The sequence below is a fragment of the Cynocephalus volans genome, chromosome 6 (assembly GCF_027409185.1).
Source record: "Cynocephalus volans isolate mCynVol1 chromosome 6, mCynVol1.pri, whole genome shotgun sequence".
NCBI lineage: Eukaryota > Metazoa > Chordata > Mammalia > Dermoptera > Cynocephalidae > Cynocephalus > Cynocephalus volans.
The window spans coordinates 51,273,343-51,296,156 of NC_084465.1; the positions used below are offsets into that span (position 1 = coordinate 51,273,343).

General features: G+C 38.7%; 2 protein-coding genes across 2 annotated transcripts in view; one reads left to right on the top strand and one right to left on the bottom strand.

Annotated features, from left to right (window-relative positions):
* Nucleotides 1-160: 160 nt before the first annotated feature.
* ARMC10 (armadillo repeat containing 10) lies at nt 161-19,139 on the bottom strand. The gene is made up of 6 exons (XM_063099988.1): nt 18,918-19,139; nt 11,111-11,259; nt 8,572-8,706; nt 6,545-6,721; nt 2,393-2,464; nt 161-1,327 (listed from the first exon to the last, which is right to left on the bottom strand). The coding sequence occupies exons 1-6, from the start codon at nt 19,054-19,056 to the stop codon at nt 1,073-1,075; spliced, it is 927 nt and encodes a 308-aa protein (XP_062956058.1). The 5' UTR covers nt 19,057-19,139; the 3' UTR covers nt 161-1,072.
* Nucleotides 19,140-19,480: 341 nt separating this feature from the next.
* FBXL13 (F-box and leucine rich repeat protein 13) overlaps nt 19,481-22,814 on the top strand; it is a 242,872-nt gene continuing 239,538 nt past the window's right edge. Inside the window, exon 1 of the mRNA XM_063101040.1 lies at nt 19,481-19,555. Coding sequence (XP_062957110.1) covers nt 19,481-19,555 — 75 coding nt within the window. The remainder of the gene's footprint in view (nt 19,556-22,814) is intronic.

The window sequence follows — 22,814 nt, forward strand, 5'->3', positions numbered from 1 at the left end:
GTAGCTTATGGAATAAAAATACTATGGAAAATGTAACAGAAATTTTCATATATTGTAATTTTAGTCAAGTAAAATATGGATGAAAATTAATGAATAAAGTACTGTCAATTAAGGGGAGAAAATATGCATAACCTTGTGAGTGATTTTTTTTCCTCTTTATTTAAAAAATTACAATTTAGGCTCATAGTAAAAAAATTCAAACAGAAGAGGGTACACATAGAAAAATCATTTCCCCACTCCCACAAGTTTGAGTACCATTCTAGAAGTGTTCTGTTGGTACATAAGCATAAATATTTCTCATTTAAAAAACCACAGGTGTGATCACACCACATTATTCTATGACATGTGTTTTAAAAAAAACAAGCATATTTCATGGATGTCTTTCCACAACAGCACATTCAGACCTGGTTCTTTCTTTTCAAAGACTGGATAACTGATTTAATAAACTGCCTGTGGATGGACATTTTGATTGATCCCGGTATTTTATATGTAACATGGTTATATACTGGAACATTGAATGGGAGTGGGTGGGTCCTAGGAAACATTTTCTCCTAAAAGTTTACATTTTCATTGACTAGAAGTGATCATTTTAATGGTTAGAATAGACTTTTGAAAGCAGTATGGCTGGGTTGGCAGGTGGACTTGAGAGCTCAGGATCTCTCTGCTACTTAGAAGAAAATGGCCATTCCTACGGCAGTTCTGAAACAATGATTTAACCACCTGCTAATGCTGTCTCAGATGAGTAATTGCAAATCACTTCAAACTGAAGGGTAGCTTGCATGTGAAAAGGTCACTGCCACTTCGTGTAGAGGAAATAACTAAAGTATCTCAGTAAACAGATGGCAAAATAAAAATATAATTGTTTTCAGTACAAGCTCATATTCATCTGGTATCAATAAAATGGTCCAAAATAAATCTTAAGACCATTGCAGGTTACAGCTGTTAATGATGAAACGTGTTATTTACTGTTTAAATTCAGCAGCTGAAAGACTCCCTATACAACAAGATAGAAATAAGTTTATGTGAGTTACCTCCAGACTGTGTTACTCCTTGGAAAAATATGACCACCCGATCAGAATTTTGGTATTATTGCTACAACCTTCTCTTTCACATCAGCATCATGGTGAGAAGCTAAAGCTCTTATTTTCTGGGCACATTCTTCTCCATACAATAGGAAAAACAATGACCCTTTAGTGAAAGTAGGCTGAATAGCCAAATCGTCTTCTGTTTTGATGCAGTTATTTATATTCTGAAATAACGTAAGTACTCGAAGGAGAATCTCCTTTGCTACATGGCCGTCATAGAGGGAAAGGAATGATGAGTCCACCTAAAATAGGAAACAATGAGTATTACTTTATCTTAATAACATGAAAATGTTTTTCACATATATTTTTACATTTGAAACTACATGGAATATTTTACATTTTAAAAATCTTGTCACAGAAAGTTCACCCTAAGATTGCATAGCTTAATGTGTAAAATCTTACACATCCCTACATTGTATTCTAATGGAAAAAAGAGGTTTGAGGTTTTAGCTGAAAAATACTGTTTCTTTGGAATCCCAGAATGTAGTCACTTGGAAAAAACATCCATTTCCTTTTTAAGACCCATCGTACAGTTTTCATGGGAACTCATTAATTCACCTTAAAACATTTGCTGTCCCCACACAGTGCAGGGCACAGGGCTGGGGAACAGGGCTGAGCAGTTGAATATGACGGTCCTTTCTACAGGAGTCGAGCTCCATTCCATCTCAGCACCACCTCCGCTTCCTTCAGAATGCTTAGCACAGCTTTCAGTTATCTCTATCTTTTGTTACATAGTTTTGTCTCTCACAAGACCCTAAGCTCCATGAGGACAAGCAAGCACCACGTCATGTATGCTCACTGATGAGTCTCAGCACGTACCCAGCACCTAGCCTGTACTGGAGACTTGGCCAGTACTGCTGTTTTAGTGGATACTAAGGGACACATGAACAAAAACAGGTCAGGTACAAGGGTACTTGTAAAAAAAAAAAAAAAAAAAAAAAGTCCATGGGAGGATTTGTACTATCTTTTAATTGTTTTTCCAAGAACTTTCTGGAGTACTTTTATACAAAAGATTTGCTGGCATGAGTGTACCCAAACTAGGGTAGAGAGAAAAATGATAATTTATTGTTTCTAGGGGGAATTTTTTAGATGCGTTTCAAAAGTAAAACATGCTTATTACAGAACATTTAGGAAATTCATATATGCAAAAACAAAACAAAACAAAAAAACACCTTTAATATTGTTCCTCAGAGATAATTCCTGTTAACACTTCAGGATAAATCTTTCCAGATCTGTCTATCCAAATCTATATATATATATATATGTGTGTGTGTATTAACAAAATAAATATGTAAGCTATTATTTACTTGGGCACCAAGTAGTCCTTCTGTCATGGCTGGGTTTTCAGACAAATTCAAAAGAAGTTTCAAAACTTGAACCTGAAATAAGAATATTGGTTTATTTCAGACCAGCAAGCATTAATTTTTTTCTCCCTGGCATGCTGTCTTCTCACTATGTCCTCCTTTTAATGTCCTGCCTATGCTTCAAGGCCTAGCTCAAATTCTCTCTACTCCATGAAGCCTTCTTAATTCATCCGACTTAGGTCTCTCTCTCTCTCTCTCTAAACTCTTGTAACACTTGGCACCACTCTCAGCACTTATTACAGAGCAGTGTTATTTAAACATTATTTTTCCAACTACAGTTAGAGACATAGGGAGAATATTGTGAATGTTCTCATAATCTACGCAACACACACCCCTAACACATCGTCGCTTAACACGTGTTAAATGAATGATCCTTATTATGACTGGTAAGTGAAATGTGATCTTTGGAACAAAAACAAAAAAAACCTCCCAAAGCTCATTTCTTTTCTACTTAAAGTATGAAAATTTTGGAATAATTTAGTTACCAAGACTAAATAAATTTAGCAGGTTACTAGGAATCTTTGAGGTTATCTTTTTTATGTGAAAAGCATTTTATAAGCATTAAAATAGGCACAATGATATAAATAATAGGACACCAAATGTTACTTAATAGCCAACTAGCTAAAATATCAGCATAATCATCACTTATAACTGAAAATTCAGTAATAAAAACATTCAAATTGAATTCCCCTTTTAAAAACACATGCTATGAGAAACCACACTTTCTACAAGATACTTGAAATTAATGTGAGGAGCAGGGAGGGAGCCCTGAAGTCAGGAAAAAGTGACAAACGTGATCTCCACTAGACCCGGGAAGGAACCTGGATATTTATTTTATAAAACATTTTGATTACAAAGGCGATAGGTGTTCACTAGAAACATTTATTTTTAAACATAGAAAAGCACAAGAGAAAAGAAAATTCACCCATATTTCCATGACTGGAAATTATCATTATTAAATTTTGGTGTTTTCTTTCTGGTTTTTAACTATGCACATGTCCTATATACTTACAATTCCTTTGATCTTGGTGTAAGTAATAATTTATTAAGAAGGAGGATATAAAGCTTTGCTTAATTTTGTCATCAATTTAAAAAAAATTTTTTATAAAATTAGCACCTGGTCATGATAAAGATTTCCAACAGTGCCGAAAGGAACAAGATAAAAACAAAAGCCACCACCCTATGGCCCATACCACTCTCCAGCAGGAACCACTGGTAATGTTTGTTGTATTTGCAGAGATCATGTTTTTCAAACAGAAACTCTGGACCAATTATGGCCTCTTGAGGTGAAAGAGTAAAGGAGACTTCTGAGCTAAGTGCACTCCCCAGAGAGGTCACTGTTAGATCTCATCTGGCCTGACTGGCTGTCAGCAACACCAAGAGTAAGTGTTAGGAAAACCACCTGGCTCCAACGTCAGTGAAGTTTCAATTAGGAAAACAGGAACAAGAGGTATGAAATAGCATGGTCCTGAACCTATGAAATAAGCCTGGATGAAGTCAATAAAATCTAAAAAGGCTCCCTAGTAGTCAATGAGGGCAGGTATACAACCAGGGCAGAGCAAGAGCAATAGCTATTCAGTATCCTGTACCAAAGTTTGATGTTGCTCTCCTCTGTAGAAGGGAGTTAAACGTGAGAAAAAACAGAGTACAACTATAGATAAAATAAATACATGTACTTTAATTTGAAACAATATTAAGTCATCTTGTTTTCTCCTGTCACATGCACCATCTTCTGGTGACACTAGGACATTTATTTTAAGTCATTAGTTTTATTTGCTCTCATTGCAGATGCAGTAAGCACACAGTTTATTTATGTTAATTTTCCACTATTTGTATTTAGTTGTGAATCAGTGGTGTGCCCAACAGATTATTATACTCAGTGAGATCACTGACTTAGGCAAAATAAGAAGATATTCTAAAAGTCATTTTGGTGGGTTTTTTACTATGGATACATTTCGCACTAACAAATGGATGACTATCCAAAGGTGCATTTGCAAGTTGGAACTTTTTATGGAATGACTATTATAATTGGTGGCTAGGTTCCCAGGGAGACCAAAAAAGCAAATTTTCTATCCCAGAAATATCATACCCGGCAATGTAATGGAAAACAAAACACAACAAAATGAGACGAAAATAGAACATACGATTGTGGTGTGAATCACCTTTTAAAAAGTCATAAAATACTATATTAAAACACAGACCAAGTCTGAGACAGATATATACAGTCCCAAGGCCAGACTTGCCTGGCTCTGAGCTCAGTGTTTCTCCTAAGGTTTTGGGTAAAGCAGCTGCACAGACAGGTAGAGGAGAGATTTTCTAGAGTGGCAACACCCATGGATAAAGAGGGAAGGAGTTTCCATGGGGCCATGAAGTCATCTTGCTCCACTGGAAAGAGAGATGCTGATGGGCACAAGCATGCTGGAAATTGCCCAGGATGGAGCAATACTGCTAGAAGAGGACTTCTTACATTCAATTTTAAATGCCTTTGGGTACATCTTGGACCAGATCCATGTAAGTTTGGCTATTGGAAATGTGAAAAGCACATATACAAACACCCCAGAAACATAAAAGCAGGAAGAGAGTAGGGCTCTCAGGTAATCACATCTTGATAATCTCAGAAATAACTGTAGTGATGTCAGATATTTAGAGCATGGCTTCATACTCAATCACAATGCTTTCCTTTAATCACAGTGCTCCTGTATCTGGTGGGGGGAAGCCAGTGTAGGGGTGGAAAGGTGTGATACTTTCCTCACTCACCATAAGGGTCACGGCCCATGCTCCTATAACAAAAGACAGGTTAACAAGAGAAAATCATAAATTTATTTAATCAAAGGTTTATGTGACACAGGAGCCTTCAGAAATAAAGACCCAAAGACCCAGGGAAAACTGTCTGTTTTTATGCTTAGGTTCGATGAAGAATGGACAGCCATACAGAAATGTGACTGGACAAAAGGGTATGATCTAATGACAGTAGATTTGATGGGAAAACGTGGCAAGGCCTGTCCAGATTCTTCTTGGCCTCTGTACAGCATTCCTTCTTCCCAGGTATAGGGCAGGACCCCTCTGAAATGAGGGCCTTATGACCTACCATCAGACTAGGTAGGTCAGAGAATTTCTTTATGGCCAGCTCCTGCACAGAAAGGCAGGGGAAGGTTAGAGTAATACAAGTATTTCTAGGTTTTATGGCTAGCTTTGGAGAAGAGAAGTTCTAGTTTCTATGACCTGCCTTCGGGAAGAAAAAGGAGCGAGAGACAGGAAGGCTGGAGAAGCTCAGAAAGAGACTTTGTTTCTGAGACCGCTTCTTAGGACTTCCAATCTCCTTTGGTTCAAAGTACTCAGCATGCCAAAGCACCATACCTTGGGGTATCGTTTTCTGAGCCTCAACATTAGCTACTTCACTTCAATAAAAGGAAATTTTACTGATTCTCAAAAATCAAATGTACAACAATCTACTGATAAGTGAAATGACAGACGATTTTTATAACTCAAAATTAGGGGATAAAAATAATGTACTTTCTTGGGCCCATCTGAGGGTTTTTAATAAACCTTGACTAAACTTTCTTTTTTTGAGAGTGTTATGGATTAAATTCTGTCCCCTAAAGTTGAATGTATTAGAAACCTAATCCCCACTGTGACAGTGTTAAGAGGGTGGGAAATCATATTATGGTAACTGAAAGGTGGGGCCTTGAAGAGGTGATTAGACTGTGAGGACCATGCCTTAATGAATGGATTATCCATTGATGGTTTAATGGTAGTCGTGGGTGTGGTTCTGATGGCTTTAAAAGGACAGCCATCTCTTTATGCTTCTGCCATTTCACCATGTGATACTCTGCACTGCTGTAGAGTTACCACCAAGAACAAAGCTCTCACCACATGTGTTCCTTGGACTTTGGACATCCCCAGCCTCTGGAACTGTAAGCAATAAATATTACTTCTTTATAAATTACCCAGTTTCAAGCATTCTGTTATAAGCAACAGAAACAGCCTAATACAGAGGGGACATCAGCTTAAGATAGGTGGCCTACAAATTCAATTTCAGTCTTAATACACTTGAGGCAATAGGTCTTCATACTTCAAGTATTAACCACTTTATACCTTGGTGCTTCCATTTCCAGTGAGTAACACATGGAACAGGTCTGTAATGTAACTATCGAGCAAGTGCTGGTGGTCATTGGTAACAGTCATGTTCGTTAACAATCTCAGTCCAGCCAGCTGCACAGCAGAGTTCAGAGGACCAGAGAAGACATCCTCACAGACTTGACTGATGTATATCTAAAGCAGGAGGGAAAAAAGAGAGCATCTTAGTTTCTAAAATTCTTCTATTGAACTGTCACTTCTCTGCACAGTGAAGTAGGGCGATTGCTCAGGATGGAAAATGGCTCCTTAGAAAGGATGACATTTCTACCCAGTCTTCAAACTTCAGTGACTTTTTTAAAGCTACCTTTGATAATGCCAGGCATTGTGCTTAGCATCTTACAAATATACCCTACTTAATCCTAAGACAACTGTAATGAGGTGGGTGTTATTACAGCCATCTTACAGACAAAGACTGTAAAGTCTAAGGAGCTCAGGTCCCCTGCCCAATGCCAGCCAGCAGGTGAGGGAGCCATGTCCAAGTCCAGAGATCATGCCCTCAACACCAGTGGCATCTCTCTGGTTGGGGGCTTCCCAACTCAGTCCACCTTTCTGTTTCAACTGCTCTGGACACACCAGGACCAGGGAGGATGATCTGTGAGGCCATTTAGCAGTAGGGTCTAGAGAGTGTTATCATGTTAGAAGTAAAGAACAGGGGGACAAAGTGAAATGGAATCTTACTTTAAAGTAAATTCTATCAAAAGTAAGCAGAGCAAAACTATATTTGGCCCAAGGTTCTTCTTATTTACCTAACCTATGTATATGACCTATCTGTTCACAATATTGTTAAATACCACTGGCAAAAAGTAATGCAATGCCAACAGGACTCCTATTTCATTTATGAGAGAAGTAAACCCAGTATGATGGAAAGTTTTCTGAAACTCTATTTTCTATGCCTGGGCATGGTCTTTCAGCTTGGAAAAATTATGTTTTATAGATAATTCGTATTCACCTAACTAAATCTAAACATCACCAAAAGTTCTAACTAGTAAGAAAATTTTCCTAATTTGTAGTGCTAAGAAATTACCAACTGTCCCATACACCATTATTAATTTTTTAAAATCTCCAAATGTTACCATAAAAACTAAAGTAATGGCAATAAAGCACAGAGAGATTAAACTTTTAATCTGGTTTCATGATCTGAATTACATTTACAAGTCAACTGGCTCTCTTGGTCACAATTTCATTACACACTCATCCTTTTAAAAAACAGCATTTCTTCAGCTCTTTATAAATCATGTATTTTCATAATATCCTAATGTCTTTCAAAGCATTTCTTAAAATGTGTTGGAACATTTACATCCTTATTATATCTGAATCTTTTCACCATTTCAATCCTAATAATAAGATTATCTAAGGGGCCAGCTTAGTTATTCCTGGAGCTGTCCCCACTTCATCTTGTTCCATTCTCCTAGAATTCTCTCCTTCCACAACTCTCAATGTTAGACATTCTTAAGAGCCAGGTCAGATTCCACCTCTCACAGAAACTTTTGGATGGCATCTCTCCTGTCTATGTACACTCAACAATGTTTTACTGATATTTTTTCCCTAAAGCATTTCATCATGTTTTGCCTTGAATTATAACTATCTGTGAACTCGCCTTATTCCTCTCTCTAGCTTTCTTACAACAAGAGTTGTATCATGTTCATTTCTATAATCTGTACCACAGAGCAGGAGTTCAATAAATGTCGAATTGAATTAACATAATTTCCTAATTTATTACGTCTTTCTGCTGATGTTATCTGATTCTGGCCTGGTTTCTTTAGCACCCTTGGATTAAACTGAACCCCAAATTCAAAAGTCCACTGAACCTCTTGTTGGCTGGTTCAGGTCCTTCCCTCCTCTGCCTTGTTCTCCATTCCTCTAAAGGTAATTCTTGGCCATAAAGTTACAAAGAATAATCTACTAAAGTTTTATTACTTACCTTTTAGATACTGTCTCTTTCATTTATAGAAAACCTCATACACTGGTGATTTCAGACAACTTACCCTTATCATGATTTGATTTTCAACATTCACACTCAGGTTATTTAGTGCGTTTAAAGCTTTCTCTTTAATACTGTGATTGGGACTGTTGATTTTGTTTCCAACAATTGGAATACCACCCAATTCACGAATAATAGCCTAAAAGGGAAAAAAACAGGATCTCACTTCAGTATGAACCCCTTCACTGAATTCTTTGCTTCCACAAATATAATTAAAAACCAATGACTTTTTGGAAATATCTTTACCATACACAAATCTATAATTAGAATTAAAAAAAAAAACAAAAACTCACTACCCATAATTTTGTAGAGGTAAAGAAAATCAATTGCAAATAAAATTATTACTTAATTATTTAAACTACACCATGGAGATACACAATAAAGATTTGCAGAACTACTATAATAATCTTGAAGCAATTTACAAACAAACAAACCAAACAAAAAAAATTATTTTACTTTGAAATGAGTTATATGACTTACCTGTTACAGGCAAACTTGGAAAAGTTTTATGATTTAGAATACAAAAGTAGTGTTTTGCTAACATGTATTCTTTGGAACACTAATCCAAGAGGTTAACAAATGTTCCATAAAAAGGAGGGAGGGAGTTCCATGGTTATATAAGTTTGGGAAACTCCAGGTATAACAATAGTAAACATGTTTCTTTATTGTGAGGCTTTAATATGTTCATGTGCATTGGGAATCTCCAAGAGAAGAGCATTGACTACAGTATTTCTGTGAATTATACACAAAAAGAGAGCCTTTTTTCAGTGGTGGAAGTGGGGGAAACACATTAACACCTTGCAGAATTGGAGTTCTACATAGCTTGAAAAATGGTGCCCAAATTTTCAAAGAAAAAATAAACTGGGATTTCTCATAATTAATTGCGACATTATGTTACTATATGTATTTGGCTCAAACCTTGAAAGAAGTATCAGTTGTGTTAATTCTTATAAGAAAAATAAGCAGAAAATTACTCATGTCAGGTAAAGACATGCCATTCTATCAGAGAAAAAGATTGCATCTTGTTATAAACAACTCAATACTTTACTGTATTAGCACTGACAGAAAAAAAACTTTCCCTCTGCAATGGCAGGTTCTTTGGAAGGCCTTGAAGTTACTACAAAACAGTTTGTTTTTTTAACTGAATTGTTAAAGCAGATCAAGGCACTTGATGGTGAGAGGCGCTGAATCCCATTGCTCAAGAAAGCACTTGTTCATCAGTGGCTACTGACCCATTTTGACTACAATTTGTTTCAGAGAGATATAAAACTACGGCATCAGAAATACTCCAATATACATTAGGCTAACAAATTAGTCACCATCTATTTGTTTGTTTGCCTGGTGCCCCTCTTTCCACTGGGGCAGACCTGGCACCTCCTCTATCCCACAGTCTCTAGTGGGACTATTGGTCAATTGCATTCACATCCATCCCAGCTAGTTGGCTGTAGGATCATAGGAGCCATGCTTCACTAATCATGGGCCAGTCTCTTGCCCCAGAGATTGATCCAAAGGGTTCGTACTTGATCCTAGCAGAACAACTCTACTTTTTGGATTATGAGCTACAGGGATGAAGGCTTGAGAGGCCAGTGGCTTTCTTTCCATCCCTGTGAAGAAAGCCTCTTTGTAGCCAGAAAGGTAAAGACCAGTACATAAAAAGGAGTAGGCATAAGCAAAGTCAAAAGGTGTAGAAAGAGAGAGCTCTTATAACACTTTCTGTACCCTTGAAGTGGATTCAATTGTGTCTGAAATCAATGCTATTATTAGCTGTCCAACTTACCTGAGCTCAGCATTTTCCCTTTTTGGCTTAAAATTAAGTTGGATTCTGTCACTTGTAACTGAAAGAGTAGATCGTGAACAAAGATTCTCTGTCTCCCTATCAATCTTTAGAGCTTTAAAGTAAACTGCCATTCTGGAGAAAAGTGGACTCAAATAAAGTACAAATTCAAAATAACTTTACATTATGACAATGTTAACAAAGGACATTAGCTGAAAATAATTATAATTTTTTTTAATCCTCTTTTCACATGCGGGGGTGCGGGGGTACGGTAGAGAAGGAAGCGTTCAGATTAAGCTCTTTAGTCTTGGTGTTAAGTCTCTACTTGTAGAAGCCATTTATACTGACTAGTGGTTACCAGAGTATGGTCCAGGGACCACCTGCATCAGAACCATAGTCATAAAATTTATATACTTGTACAATTGAAAGCATGTACTTAAATGCTAGATGCTTTCATTATTTTACTGAAGCATTGCTGAATTGTAAGTAATTTAAAAGGCCATGCAGTGCTATATGTTAACAAGATACAATTATTATGAACGTGATGTCAGTGATCAACTTCATATGGATTTAGAATCATATTAATAGTCATATCACTGTTAGGTTGTGTTTTCAGAAGTAAACAGACATTATGCTGTAGATATAGTAGCCACACTGTACAGATGAGGAGATTGAGACTCTGAGAGGTTAAGTAAATTGGAGAGGGTCACAATCACTGCTAGTGTGTCAGAACTGGAGGGAGCCTGTTTGCTGACACAGGAGCACTTACTTGGTTAGCTGAAAAGGCTGCATTGTTCCCCAAAGTGACCAAAGCTCTTTCAATAATTACAGGATCCTCAGTTGACTCAAGCAGGTAAAGGAGTTTCTGAAGTTGTTCAGCATTTAGGACATCATCATATGAACCATTGGTTAATTCTTCTGCATAAGAAGAAAGTTATTTAAAATTCACCTAAAATCAATATGATTTAAACAATTTTTAAAATGATATCAAATTCATACTCTGATGCCAGCCACAGCATTAAGCAATTTACATGCTTTATGTAATCTAATCCTCAAACGACCCTAGGAAGAAGATACTATTATAATTTACAGATGGGAAACTGAGGCTTATATACATCAAGAAATTAGTCAGTGGTCCTTTGGTATATGTCTATTAGTAAGACACTGCATGTAAATGATATATACTTGTAATGCTGATAGCATTTTACTTCTCCTTTTAAAAATCGGGTACACCCATCCAATGAGAACACTTGCCTACAGGGCATAGATTAATTAAGGAATAGGATGTGCATCAAGCAGAACTTTTCTGATCACAATTTTAAGAGCACATCAGATAGAAAAAAAGCTATGGGAGTAACCCAATCGTGTTGGCAGTGTGGCATTTTTGTTTCATTTATAGGAACAAGACATGATGACTGGGATGCTGGAATAACAGTTCTGCTGGTGGTGATGACAAAAGAGAAACTCCCATTTTGAGTAAGAGCTAGAATAGCCAAATGCTGGATCCGCTCAGTGATTTTTAGAATCTACACCTCTACCTTAAAAAAACTCCTCTTTACAGAAATCACCACAGGAAAACCAGAAACCATGTTTATAACACTGTTACTCTGGGGACGGGGGAGAGATTATACAATAATAGATGCTGTATGATCTCACATCTATGCTTTTTCTTTTAAAAAGTATATACAAAATTGAAAATTCTCAACAAGATACTAGCAAACCAAATCTAACAGCACATTAATGATATCACTCACTATGATCAAGTGGGATTTATCCCAGAGATGCAAGGATGGTTTAACATACACAAATCAATGAATGTGATACACTACATTAACAGAAATAAAGACAAAAACCATATGATCCTTTCAATTGATGCAGAAAAGTATTTGACAAAATTCAACATTCTTTCATGATAAAAACTGTTAACAAACTAGGTACTGAAGGTATGTACTTCAATACAATAAAAGCCATATATAACAAGTCCACAGCTAACTTCACTTTGGAGAAAAGCTGAAAGCTTTCCCTCTTATACCAGGAACAGGACAGAGATGCTCACTTTCACCACTTCTATTCAACATAGTACCGGTAGTCCTAGCCAGAGCAATTAGACAAGAGAAAGAAATATAAGACATCCAAATTGGAAAGAGAGAAAAAAAAAAAAAGAAACCTAAAAAAAAAAAAAAAAAACAAATTGGAAAGAGGAAGTCACACTGTCCCTGTTTGCAGATGACATGATCTTATACAGAGAAAACCCTAAAGACTCCACTAAAAAACTGTTAGAACTAATAAACAAATTCAGTAAAGTTATAGGACACAAAATCAACATACAAAAGTCAGTAGCATTTCTATATACTAATAGCAAACTCTCTGAAAAAGAAATCAGGAAAACAATTCCTCTTACGGTAATTACAAAAAAAATTAATTACCTAGGAATAAACTTAACCAAGGAGGTAAAAGACCTCTATAATGAAAACTACAAAACTTTGGAGAAAAAAACTAAAGAGGATGTAAATAAATGGAAAGATATTCCACATTCATGGACTGGAAGAATTAATGTAGTTAAAATGGCTATTCTACCCAAAGCATTCCACAGATTTAATGCAATCCCTATCAAACACCAATTACGTTATTTTCTTTTTTTGTTATTGTTATGACATTCTTCACTGAAATGGAAAAAACAAATCTGAAATTCATATGGAATCAAAAGACCCCAAATTGACAAAGAAATCCTGAAAAAAATAAAAAACAACAAAGCTGGAGGCATCACACTAGCTGACATCAAATTATATTATAAAGCTATATATAACCAAAACTGCATAGTACTGGCATAAAAACAGATACACAGACCAGCAGAACAGAAATAGAGAGCCCAGAAATAAATTAAGTTAATGCACCTACACCCAACTGACCCTTGACAAAGGTGCCAAGAACACATATTGAGAAAAAGTGAATTTCTCTACAGTAAATAGTGCTGAGAAAATTGGATATCCATATGCAGAACAATGAGACTAGACCCTTACCCCTCACCATATTCAAAAATCAACTCAAAATGGATTAAAGATTTAAATATAAAATCTTAAACTATGAAACTACTAGAAGAAAACATAGGAGAAATGATCCATGATGTGGGGCTGGGCAAGGAATTTTAAAATAAGACTTCAAAAGCACAAGCAATAAAAGCAAAAATAGACATGTGGGATTACATCAAACTAAAAAACTTTTGCACATCAAAGGGAACTGTTAGAGTGACGAGACAGCCTACAGAATGGGACAAAATATCTGCAAACTATACATCTGACTAGGGATTAACATCAAGAATACGTAAGGAACTTAACAGCAAAAAAACCAAATGGCCCAATTGAGAAATGGGAAAAGGATCTCATACACACTTCTCAAAAGACATACAAATAGCCAAAAAGCATAAGAAAAAATGCTCAACATCACTAATCATCAGGGAAATGTAAATCAAAACAACAATGAGATACCACCTCACTCCAGTTAGAATGGCTGTTATCAAAAAGATAAAAGAAAACAAGTGTTGGTGAGGAAGTGGAGAAAAGGGAACACTTGCACACTGTTGGTGGGAGAGTAACAGGCATATTATGTACAGCCATTATGGAAAACGGTATGGCGGTTCCTCAACACATTAAAAACAGAACTACCATATGATCCAGCAATCCCACTACTGGGTATATATTCAAAGGAAATGAAGTTAACATGTCGAAGAGATAACTGCACACCAGTGTTTATTGCCACACAATTTGTAATAGCCAAGACATGGAATCAACCAAAGTGCCCAACTACAGATGAATGGATTAAAAAATTGTGGTATATATACACAATGGGATACTGTTCAGCCATAAAAAAGAATGAAATTCTGTCATTTGAGGCAGCATGAATAGACTTGGAGGACATTATAAGTGAAGTAAGCCAGGCACAGAGGGACAAATACCACATGACCTCGTCATGTGTGGAATCTAAGAAAAAAAAGAAAAGAGTTGATATTATAGAGGCAGAGAATATAACAGTAGTTATCAGAGATTGGGGAGGGAAGAAGGGAGAGAAAACAGGGAGAGGCTGGCCAATGGGTATGAAATTACAATTAGATAGGAGGAATAAGTTCTGGTGCTCTATTGCACAGCAGGGTGAGTATGGTTAACAGTTAAGTTTTGTATATTACATAGTAGCTAGAGGAGAGGCTTTTGAATGTTTTTGTCACAAAGAAATGATAAATGCATGAGGTGACAGATACATTAACTACCCTGACCTGATTATTATACAACATATATATGTATCAACACATCAGACTGTACCCCATAAGTATGACAATGTGTAACTTAAAATTTTTTAAGAATGCATGTATACACACACACACACACACACACACAAACTTGTTAAAGGTAGTTATCTTTGAGCATTGGGAATACAAGAGACTTTTATCTTCTCACCTGTACTCACCTCTCATGAGTACTTTCTAATTTTTTTTTTCCCAATAAACATGTATTACTCCTGTAACAAAATAACTTAAGTATAGTGCTTAAAGAGGAGTCAAAACATATGAGGGAAAGGAACAAGTATAGGTTATGGGAAACAATATGTGATATGATATCCTAATAAATCTACTGTTAAGAAAACCTCAAAGCTAAAAAGGCCAGCAGACCTCATCACCAAGTCTTATAATCAGGACCTCTGAACCCTGCTTTTACTCCTGAATCCATTATCAAACTAATTTACACCTTATAAAACAGGGTTTCATTCAAAGAACACTTGATAAGTGAAAGAATGATAAAAACACATATTTTTTAAATTGAAAGAATTTGGGGTTCATCCAAACCTCTCATTTACACACAAAGAAACTTAAGCCAGGATCATTTAAGAATTTGCCTGAAGTTACACAGGTAGCTAGTAGCAGAGACCAGAGAAATGAAAATATGAAATTGCCAGCAAGCTCTTAATGTCTTTTTGGGTCTGTTTTCTCATATGTAAATAAAAGGGATGTTCTAAGACTATAACTGGCTCCAAAGGTTCCTACACAGCTCTGAAGTATAATTTTATACACACACACATACACACACACAGCAGAAATGTGATCAATTTAACTCATACATACTTCTAAGAGATTTCAAAATCGCATTATTTCCTTATATGTTTCCTCATAAAGCCACTTAAAGTGAGTTTTATAGATGTATAAATTCTTTATAAGTAGCCAAATAAAACCTTACTAGGGAACAGTGGTAACCCTGTTAAATTTAAATCACAGCATTTTTTATTTGAAGGGAGGAGGTACAGTCTAAGGAACCAGACTCCCTAGTTCAAATTCTAAATAAGCTACTACCAAGTGAGAGACTTAATCCAAGCTTCATTTTCCTTATCCGTGAAATGGGAGTTAACATTGCTTTCCTCAAAGCATTTTTGTACCTAGAATATTGGGAGTGCCTGTTATATTTCAGTTATATTTTTAATTAAGGGAACACACAACTGATTAATAAACAAACTGGCTCTATAGTCCAGATCTTTTTACTCCCAGTCCACTGCTCTACCCTGCACACCTAATCTATTAAAATGATGAGCCTCTTACTTTAATTTTGTAAATTCTAATTTATCTACTGTTTGAATTTTTAATAAAAGCCATATATTACTTATTCAGAAAAGAAATAAAAACAATTTAAAACTCTAAAAACTTTAGAGGAGGGTGATCACCAAATACCCAGCTCTTTTATGGGTAAGTTTTAGAACTATTACATGGTGAGGCGGTCAGCATGTGTCCTGCTTCTTCTAGCTTTTTGCCAATAAGATTGTGAAAGAATCTTAGGCTCAGTGGTTCATCATCTCAAGTTAATGGAGGAGAAATTACAATTCTCAAAGGGAATGAAAAGTGCCTACCAAATCATAACATTATAGCAAGATAAATTTCAAGATAACTGTCATGGTACAGAATCTTTCCAACCAGGAACATGTCTTTGTTTATGTAATCGTAGTTCCTTCTGTAAAATTATCATCATATAGGCTTCCTGCTAGATATACACCCAGTTTTTAAAGTTTTTATAGCTATAGTGAATGAAACCTTTTTAATTACATTTTTGAGTTATTAGTGCTTATATACAAGAAGCTATTGATTTGGGTATATTTATTTGTATTCATGATACTTTATTGAACTCATTACTTCTTTATGCAGTTAATTCTCTTGGATTTGTCCAAATCATTATTTCACCTACAAATTATAATTTTGCCTCCTTTCTAATGTTTATGCATCTTGCTTGACAAGTTAGCTCAGTTGTTTAGAATGTGGTGCTGATAAGACCAAGGTCCAGGGTTCAATACCTGTATTAGTTATGCATCTTATTTTTCTTCTTGTCTTACCAAGCTGGCTATGACTGCAGGAGAATGTTAAATAATAGTTCTGATAGAAGGCACTCTTCTTTTGTTCTTGAATTTAATAAGGATGCTACTAGTGTTTCATCATTAAATGTATCTGCTTTTGGTTTTTGATGGATATTCATCAGTTTAAGAACACTTCCTTCTATTTATTCCTAACTTGCTGCAAGCTTTTATCAGAAACGATAATATTTAATGCCTTTTTATTGTGAGATCATCATGTGGTTTTGCTTTTAATCTATTAATAAAATAAGTTGCATTAATATATTTCCCAATATGAATCCTCCTTGCAGGTTTATTTAGCCTTCGTATATTACTTTAATCCCCATATGAATTTGATTTACCAATATTTTATTTAAGACTTTTATACCTTTATTCATAATTGAGACATGTTAATAGTTTTTCATGCTATCCTTGTCAGGTTTTGGTATCAAGTTGTTGGATGAAATGGGACCGTTTCCACCTTTTTCAATGCTCTCAAACAGAAAACAGTACAGGAATTACAAATTTCTTCAAGTTTAAGACAAAAAAAGTTCACCTTCTGAAATCTAAGGGCGATGATAACAAATGGGCATTTCCCAAGTCTTCTTCAGAGATGCAGGTGCAATTTCAGGAAGAAAGGACTGTGAACAACTTACTATGTAAAGTACCTGACCTAAGATAATGGTAATTTTGTGTAATTTAAGTTTAAAAGTAAGACTGTCAGGATTCATCGGGTTGTCAGTATGAGAGAAGACATCTGAGCCCAGGCCACTTTCCCAATTACTTGTACAGAAATATCTCTGACATGGGCAAAGAAAACAAATTAGGCTTTGTAAAGTTGAATACAAATCTTTTTTCATTCAAAAACTGAATTGTCTCTAGTGCCAAAAGTGAAACAGACCTTCTCCCCCACTCCATTTTCTTAGAGCATTTCCTTGAGCAGATCTGATACATACTTCTTCTGTCTCTTTGATATAAACGTAAATGTTTTTAAAAGCTAGGTAAGCCTCTAGCCAGTTTCATAACCCAAGAATGTCTTTCTTAAGGGCTCGGGAGCCAACTCTGAAATGTGAGCATCAAGGAAGATAGAACCCCAATCTCTCCCATCTTTGTAGGAGTTTAGCCTAGGCACCTGGTTCCACGCTGTAACTACCTGCTTAACATAAAGACAGAAGTCTTTCCTTCTGGTTAAAGACAATTAGCTAACACAAACAACCATCCTAATTATCAGTGAATTTAGGATGAACTATGTGTAGCAAATAGTGCTGTCAAGTCCTCTTACTTAAAGACAAGTTATCGTCTATCTCGAGGACACACACGTAGTATGAAATATCCTGCTACTTAAAGGGGTGAGAATTCTGGAATCCCGTTAGCAGACTGCCTGTGATGTGCGAGGCAATCTGGTCCACCGCTTACTCAACAATAGAGCTGCTTTGTTCTTTTCTACAGGTGTGGAGAGGAGTTTCTTGAATGGCAGGAGGTTTTAATTATTTCCCTAACAGCTTCCATGATCTGAAATATCCCTCCAGAACATTCAGCAAACTATTAAAGATTTTAGAGTTTAAAGGCTTTTAGAGTTTTAATGTACCAATCCTTTTGTCCTTTTGGACCAAAACCTAATCCTGCACCAGTTCCAATACACCCACACCAAGTTGCAAGATCCTGTACCACGGTGATTCCTGGGTACTTCCCCTGCCAGAGGCCGGGCCGAGCGCAGGCGGAACTGCCTCTCGGGCGTCCCTTCTTCCAGGATAACCGCACGCAGAATTTCATCTACCACTCCAGGCCCCACAATCCCTTTGTGTTACCAAAGGGATTCCACAGTCGGGGGATTCCCTTTGGTAACACAAAGGCCCAGAACAAGCTTTAAAGTGAGAGACAATCAACTTGCTTTTGAGAACCCTAATCCTCCGCTGTGACGCCGGACTCAGACAACAAAGTTTGGGCAACTTTTCATCCCAGGATTTTGAACAAAGTGGAGGAGGCAGAGAGGGGGCTGCTCCGGACCCTACACCCACACAAGTCAAGGGGCGATCCGCCGTCTCCCCCTGGGCTTCCCGATCTCGCCCTTCTCATGAGCCTCCCCTCGGCTCGGCTCTTTGTTTTACTGCAAAGACAGGGAAGCCACGAGCGCCTGCGACGTCTTCGCCCCCTGCCCCGGACCTGGGAGGCCCCTGTGCCCAGTTCCCGCCCACCTGCCGGGCAACCGGCGGCCTCACCTGCGGACCGCGAGGGGCGCAGCCCGCGCCCGCCGCCGCCTCGCCGCCGGCCCCGCGTCAGCCTGTAAATGCAGTAGCAGGCGCCGGCCCCGAGGACCAGGCCCGCCGCCACCCAGCCTACGTCCCGGGCGCCGCCCATGCTGTCGCTGGGGCCGGGGCGGGAAGCTCGCGCGCGCGGGAGTCTCCAACGCACGGGAATCCCGCCACCGCCTGAGCGCGACCAGGCCGCGGAGAAAGGAAGTGGAGGTCTGAGCTCCGCCTCCCGGAAACGGCCCTGCCGAAATCGTAAAAACCTCCCAGTCGGCCCGGCGCGTCCCCGCGGCTTCCACCAGGTGGGGCGGGGAGCCGGGCTCCTGGAAGAGCTGCACGGACTGCGCGGCCCGCGGAGACACCCTAGTCGGCCGCCCGAGGTGCACCTCCCTCCCTGCACCTGTCGGGGCGCTGCGGCCCCGGGGCCCTCCCGCGCCCCGCCCCCGTGGTTGCCCGGGCAACGCTCCGACGCGCCCAGCCCCCAGCCTGGGCGAGGTGAAGCCAACAGAACGCAGCTTCTCAGGTCTCTGACCATGGCCTCGCTACGCTCTGCCCACCCGAGGCTGAGGAACTACTTCAAAGAGAACTACATTCCTCAGGTCTGCGAGGTACTGGAGCCCCGTGGCGGCGGACGACGACCGACCGAAGGGGGGAGGACTCAGAAGAGGTCCCGGAGGAGGGGCTAAGGATTTGGCTGAGGGGGAAGGAGGAGCCGAACGGGAGAGGGCGAAGCCAAATTTGGACCAGTCTGGGTTGAAGATACAGATCAGATAGGAGAAGATAAGGGTGATGATGGCTGAAAGTGGGAAGTGGGTGACATCTCCCAGGGAGAAAGAGCACGGGGCCGGGGACGGAAACCCCAAACAAACTTTTAAGGTTTGGACAGGAAGAGCCTGAGAGCAAGAGGAGGAGTAAGAAAAGTGCCAGAGAGACAGAGGGGGAAAATCAGGAGGGTGTGGCATTATGAAGAGTGTTTTAAGAAGGAGGGAGTGGGCAACAGTCACTTAAGATAAGGACTTGAAGGGGTTCCGTGGATTCAGCCCGAGGTGAGGGTACGGTTTCAGTGGAGCAGTCAGGGCAGACTGAGGTTAGCTGAGGAGAGAGTGAAAGCTGAGACCTTTAGGCAGAATGTGGCCAGCCCTTCCTGAAGAGGAGGACCCTGACAACCAGGATTGCCTTTAGACAGGAGGAAGGACTAACTCGACTCCCTCCACCTTCCCTCCCTCCACCCCCCCGCTCCATTACAACAGGAGGGAAGGACAGGATGGGGCGGGATAGCAGGCTCGTGAGTTTGGGAGTAGGAAGCTGAGGAAGTCCTCCTCTGGTGAGAGATTTGCCAAAAATGTGTGTGTTTGTGTTTTGATGGGGATGGGGTGGTGGTGTGTAGTAGGAGGTTTCAGTAAAGATAAGTTATGTGGAGAATGAGGGAGGGAGATACATCCAAGGAGGGAAAGAGGAAAGCCCAGCTGGAGGTGATAACTCTCCTATGCAGTTGGGAGAGTAATTTGGTACAGCCTCCCTCCTTTTCTGGATGGTAATTTAGAAATATTTATTAAGATATTAAGTACGCATATGCTTTGGTCAAGCATTTCCACTTCTATGGATCTACTTTAGAGAAATGCTTGCCCATGTGTTCATAAAGATGTACAAGTATATTCATTATAACATTATTACGTAGTAAAAAGAGTAAACAACCTAAACGTGATTAAGGGAGTGGGATATTTAGAATATATTTGTACCTATTGAGAAGAAATGCATCCCAAGGCATATTATTAAGTAAAAAAAAAAAGAAAGAAAAGAAAAACTGCAAGTTGCCCAGCAAAGTGCCCACTATCTATCTGTCTTAGTTTTCATTGCTTACGACAGAGTATCTGAAACTGGGTACTTTTTAAAGAAAATAATTTTATTTCTTACAGCTTTGAAGGCTGGGGAGTCCAAGGTCAAGGGAGCACATTTCCTGGTGGGGACTCTGCAGGGTGGCACAGGACTCTGCAGGGTGGTGCAGGGCAAGAAAGCAAGAGCTAGTTCATGTGCTCTCTTCCTCCCTTTATAAAGCCACCAGTCTACTCCCATAATAACCCATTAATTCACTAACCCATGAATGGTTTAACCCAGTAAAGAGCTCCAACTCTTAAAAGCCCCACTTTTCAAATACTGCCTTGGGTTGAATGTCTCCCCAAAACTTAGTCCCCACTGTGACAGCGTAAAGAGGGTGGGAAATCCTATTATTGTAATGGGGCCTTGAAGAGGTCATTAGACTGTAGGATCATGTGGTGAAAGGATTACTAATGGTGGTCAGGGGCATGGTTCTGAGGGCTTTAAAAGGAGAGCATATGAGAGGTTAGTTTCTCTCTGCTCCGCCATTTTCTGCCATGTGAGACCCCTGCATTGCTGTAAAGCCACCTCCAGAGTCACCTCACCAGATGTGTTCCCTGGACTGTGGACTTCCCAGCCTCCCAAACTGTAAGCAATAAATTTCTTTTTTTATAAATTACCCAGTTCCAGGGATTTTGTTGTAAGCAACAGAAACAGACTAATATAAATACCATAGTTGGATTTCCTATCCTCTTGATAATGTTACAATAGGGATTAAGTTTCAACAGGAGATTTGGAGGGGACATTCAAACCATAGCACTGTCTGTCTGATTCCATATATGTATAAATATGAGTGTATATGTATGTATATGTTTGTGTGTATATATTTAAGACAATAATGCATGCATGGAACATATGCCAAACTATTAATAGCAGATGTTTGGTCGGGGGTGGGGATAGTTTTAGGGGAGGAGATGAAGGAGAATTCTAACTTTTTACTCTATACATTTCTGTATTGTTTTAATTTTTTATAATGAGTTTCATTCATGTTTTACCTCCGTACAGTTATACTTGAAAATATGTAGAGAGCATGGTACCCATCTTCCCAGTTGTGTAATTGAGTGAGGGAGCTGGAAAAGTAGGAGGTGGGGGTCAGAAAGAGCAATGTTTGTATTTAAGGTTCAGGGTAGAGCCATTCTGAGTAATGACTTAGTCTGGGGTATGGCCATGGAACAGGGAACAGAAGTGGACTTGAACTGAGGGTCGGGGTACATCAGGGAAATGATAGCTTCTCCCTCCTTGCTCTCTAGTTGCTCTAACACCACAAAGCTGTAAAAAGACAGTCCCTAGTTCCTCCTTTGGATGAGAACACTGCTTCCTCACCAGCCTCCCACATTGCTCTGCCCCAGAGAGAAGAGACCCTCATAAGTGCTCCCCATTGCCTGAGATGATACTTTATGAGGAGTCCTTCACTCACCTCTGCTACCACATTACCAGCAGGTGCAAGAGAACAGTCTTCTGGGGCCCCACACAACCACCTTAAACTTGTTACCCACTTCCCTTAAGAGACTATCAAGATGAATTTCATTCTTTCTCATATCTCTGTACATCTATTCATCTGACTTAATTTCCCAGGCCCTGCACTCTTCTAAAATCCATCTTCGGCAAGCTTTGGAATACATAAATAATCTTTCATCATAAATTTCCCTGTATATTTAACCTCTTCTGAATTTCACCTGCTTGTCCTAAATAAAACCTGGTTGTCTACCTATAACATCATTTCCCTGAAAATTTCTTTAACAGAGGCTGATTTTTAAAAATAACAACAAAAAAACCCAACTTGGTTTCACTGGGCTTACCAAATCTATTGACTGATGTTTTTCATCAGTTTTAGAAAATTCTTTTTTTAATTTTTTTTTTAAGCTGACTGGTTCAGGGATCTGAACCCTTGACCTTGGTGTTATGAGGCTGCACTCTAACCAGCTGAGCTAATACTCCAGCCCCCTTGTTTCTGCCCAATTTTCTCTCTTTTTTTGAGACTCTAATCATAAA